The sequence below is a fragment of the Vigna radiata genome, chromosome 10 (genome assembly GCF_000741045.1).
Source record: "Vigna radiata var. radiata cultivar VC1973A chromosome 10, Vradiata_ver6, whole genome shotgun sequence".
NCBI lineage: Eukaryota > Viridiplantae > Streptophyta > Magnoliopsida > Fabales > Fabaceae > Vigna > Vigna radiata.
The window spans coordinates 2,570,735-2,574,973 of NC_028360.1; the positions used below are offsets into that span (position 1 = coordinate 2,570,735).

Here is a 4,239-nt window from a genome sequence, read left to right on the forward strand (position 1 = left end):
TCAAATTCTTAAAGGTGACATCTATTATTTAAAAGATCAACTCACTTTATTACATCTTTAATGATGAATTTTCAATCAGAATCTTAACTCTGAATGTTTCCAAAATCACAAAATAAATATTTAAAGTTCTTTCCTAATACGAAAAAATTCATCATGAAATCTTGAATATGAGATGTTTAATAAATTACACAAGATCTGAATAAAATCACAAGGAATCTTATATCTTATTTAAGACTAACAGGCATTAGGAGGTTGACTTCGTCTGTCGCTCAAGCACGCGAGGATCCTTAAATTGTGGCATTGAGCGGCCTGGAAAAGAGCTAATCGCTACTACAACCGCGCAAATGCATGTTCATAATTAATGATACGTTGATAATAGATAAAGAAATTCTGACATAAATATTAAAAATGCAGCGATCCTAAATAAAAAGAAAAATAAACCAACTTAGCCCCGTCCAAACATTAAGTTCTCAATTCATAAATGACACTAATAGCAATGACAAAGAAAGTTGAAAAACATTGGGTTACTCAACAATAGTTCGATCCAGAAACTAAACACTGTTCTTCAAATGATACTATAAAGCTAACAGACCCTTCGGCGGGGTCAAATTTGATATAGAAGGAATTACTCTTTCTTGGTGTAGTGCCGGACAACAAAGGCCAATCCCAATATCAGGAGAGGAACCAGGAATTGCAAGATCTTGATCACAAAATCCGAAGCCTTATCAGAAGTGGACAGAACTTGCTGAGGTGGAGCGTAGGTTCGCTTCAGGGGAACAGTTGATGAATCAATCTCACCAATGTAGTATTTTGCCATCATATCTCTTGCACTATCACTGTGCCCCACGTCTTCAAAATCATTGGTTGCATCTTTCCCTGTCATCCAGAAAGTGACAACAATCAAATATGGTAACATTTAGGTGCTTTTCTCAGTAACCTTCAGATGATATAAACAAACCTGTGGCAGACAACAAAACCTCATCACCTCCGGGATGTTCCTCCATGAAAGGGGTGACATCATACACCTGATATTGTTGAAGCAAATTATTTTGTTCAGTGGTAGAAATTAACATCGTAACAAGCTATAGAATTAAAACTCATCATGGGGTTCTGATCTGCACTCCTTTAGGGGTGTTTGAATAGGCCACAAAATATGCATTACCATCTCAGGTAAAGTTTAAATAGAGAAAAATAGGCTTGCTTGTTCTATCGTTCAGAATAGTGAAAGAGGGTTAAAGTGAGGCAACATCGGATTGCATCAAGAGCAATGAGGTTTACCATAGCCTTTGGCATCTAGGGAAGATCACCCCTCAACGCATATATCACTAACATCTCTCTGTTTCTAGGAACATAAACAACGTGCATAAAAAAAGATGCCCACTCAGCTACTTCTGTGAGAGTAGTCACTGCCCTTGCTGTAATGTTTGGGTGTTGGGAGGTGACAAAAGGAGAAGGAATTAAATTGATGAAAGGTACGTGAGGCTAATAAATTTCGTGCCCCTTGTTTGGATGCTTAAAATCCTACTAAGCCCCCCAATTTGGAAACTTTAAAATACCCACGAAAATTAAAACAGGAGCATTTTTTAGGTGTTGCGTGATAATAACTGTCTAGCTCCAAATATTTTAAGAAACTCCCAAACAAGCAGGCTATTTTAAAAAGAGCTTCCCCTCTCAAATCACACATCACATCCGAAGTATTAAATAAATCAGCGGGTTAATCCAAATTCCAAACCATTCACGCATCAACATAATTCAAGTGACAAAGCATTTACAGTATAGTGAATATACAAATGACATGAAAGTAACTACCTACATATTGAATAGGACATATTGATATTTTAATATATATACCTGACATATTTTAACACTAGTATTTTCAGTAGTCTGTGAGATGTTCCACTATCAAAGGTATGGACTCAATTATTGTGTGATATGATATGATAACAAGAAAAATTCACATAGTAATAGACTTTGTTAGATATGGGTGTATAAGGGTTGGGATGGGCAAATCCGTCACTCAATCCTATCAAAAGATCCTGGATTAACAAACACATCACCCAGTCCAATCAAAAGATCTTAGGTTGGATTGGTCTCTACATTTTTTTATTAGACCCAATCCACCCTTAATCATGTTAGATTGGGTTGACGGGTGGATTATGAAAATTTTTATTTTTGATAATATTTGTGATTTCAAAATCAATTTTTAAAAAATAAGTTATATTATTTAATATTAAAAATGGAATTTAATATTTCAAAGATAAACATTTAATTAACAGGATACGGAATTAAATTAAATAACAGTCATATTACTATTATTATTATTTAATAATTTTAATCTGTTTGGATTCGATAATTTAACATACAGAACAAGTCATATAACACACGAGATTGGATTGGATTTGACCCATTGCAAAAGGAAAATTTTACATTGCAAAAACAACCCAACCCAACCAACCCAATTTGGATTGGATTGGGTAGCGGATTAATAGACCCAATCAACACCCTATGATTGGAGCTGCCGACATACTTATATTAAGGATGAACACCAGTAACTATCAATCAATGACAGACTAAAAATTGCCAAATTCAACGAAAGAAATAATCATCAGAACAAGGAGATGACATTATGCACAACGCTGAACAGAACCTTTGATTTAGTGCTTCTTTTATGTGTTTTTATTTAAATCTAACCTTTGCTTAAGATGTATAAAGCAAGGTTTATCGTATTCCTAAGTTGAGATAGATTAATTCATGATGGAAGAATCATTCTCCCTTTGATACAGATAGAAGAATTGATACTCTTGATCCTTCTGCGGTGTTTTCATGCAAATAATTTCTTCAATTCTCAAATCACGGGTTTATTAGAGAAATATTTGACCTCAATAAACCATTTACAACTCAAGGGCAAGTTCACTCTAAGATTTTATTTTTCATTTTCTATTTTAATTTTAACCACAGAGATCTCATTTTATTTCCCATTTTCAAAGGTTCGCATAGGAAGTAGTGGAAAGACAAAAAAACTATTTTGACTGTTTTCTGTTAAAAGAAAATTGAAAATCAAAAGTGAGAACAAAGTGATATTTTTGTAAATAAGAGTGCAAGCAGAATTTTCAATCCAAAGGACCACTAAGGATACGTTTTCTTTTCAGTTGAAAAAGTACAAAATTCCAGCTGAACTCAACTACAAACCTTTAAATTCTATTGGGAGTGAGTTAGACAGAAACATGTAGTCTTTTAGTTAAACAGCTGCTATGGGCAGAACTAATCACCAAGCGACACATAAATGCCCAGGCTAGGCATAGAAATCGTAATAGGGAGAAAATAAAATTGACTAATTCAGTATAGCAGGGAACAAAAGATGAGATCAAACGAAGGAGCGTTATCTTAAACCCCAAAAGGCATACACTAAACCCCTTAATTTCCTCTTAAACCCGTTGTCGTTTCTCTAAGAGAATCAATTATTGAAGCAAATCGGAAATTGTTCAAAAGAAAAAAGAAACAGACCTTTCCCGAAATGACGAGCCAACAATCCTTGGTCTTGTTGTGCTTTGCGACCTCCCCGAAACTGTGAATTTTCCGATCTGAAGCCATTGTTCTATTCACTGCGACCACAAAATCAAAAAAAGCAGAAGACCCAGAAAAATTAAAGTCAAACCCACTATTCTATGTTTGTTAAGAGACAATATAAGGGGGAGAGGATCTAAAGAATCGCGAAAGGAAACAGCAATGAATCATAGGAAAAGAGAATTGACGGAAACGTGATTGCTATGATTTGAAGTGAATCGGTGGAAAGAAATTATTGGTTGGTGATGACATCAATACTCACCAAAGAAGAAAAGGGTTTGATTCCGCTCCTACCCAGAAACAGATCCTTCGCCACTCACACTCAAACCACACTCCTTTTCTCTATATTCGGTGACCGCCTACATAGCTATATATGCTTTCTTCTACATGCTACGCAGCCAAAATAACCTCGTAGGATCCTCAAATTACAGAATTGACACATAAAAAAAAAATTCAATTTCTTATGCTAATAATAATAATACCTTCAATAATTGTATGGTCTGAGTGATTCCCAAAGATTTTCTTGATAAAGATAGATTGTTTGGAAACTTCTAGTAAGAATACATTTCACACGTGACAGAAGAATTAGGTACGTGGGTAATAAGTAAGAACATATAACAGTAAAATATAAAGAAAAAATAAATAAAAGTGTTTAGTTAGAGTGATAAAAAGAAA

General features: G+C 34.5%; 1 protein-coding gene across 1 annotated transcript; it reads right to left on the minus strand.

Annotated features, from left to right (window-relative positions):
- Window positions 1-376: 376 nt before the first annotated feature.
- Window positions 377-3,959, minus strand: LOC106775697 (cytochrome b5). The gene is made up of 4 exons (XM_014662853.2): window positions 3,827-3,959; window positions 3,505-3,602; window positions 959-1,025; window positions 377-876 (listed from the first exon to the last, which is right to left on the minus strand). The coding sequence occupies exons 2-4, from the start codon at window positions 3,589-3,591 to the stop codon at window positions 626-628; spliced, it is 405 nt and encodes a 134-aa protein (XP_014518339.1). The 5' UTR covers window positions 3,592-3,602; window positions 3,827-3,959; the 3' UTR covers window positions 377-625.
- Between the last annotated feature and the right edge of the window lie 280 nt (window positions 3,960-4,239).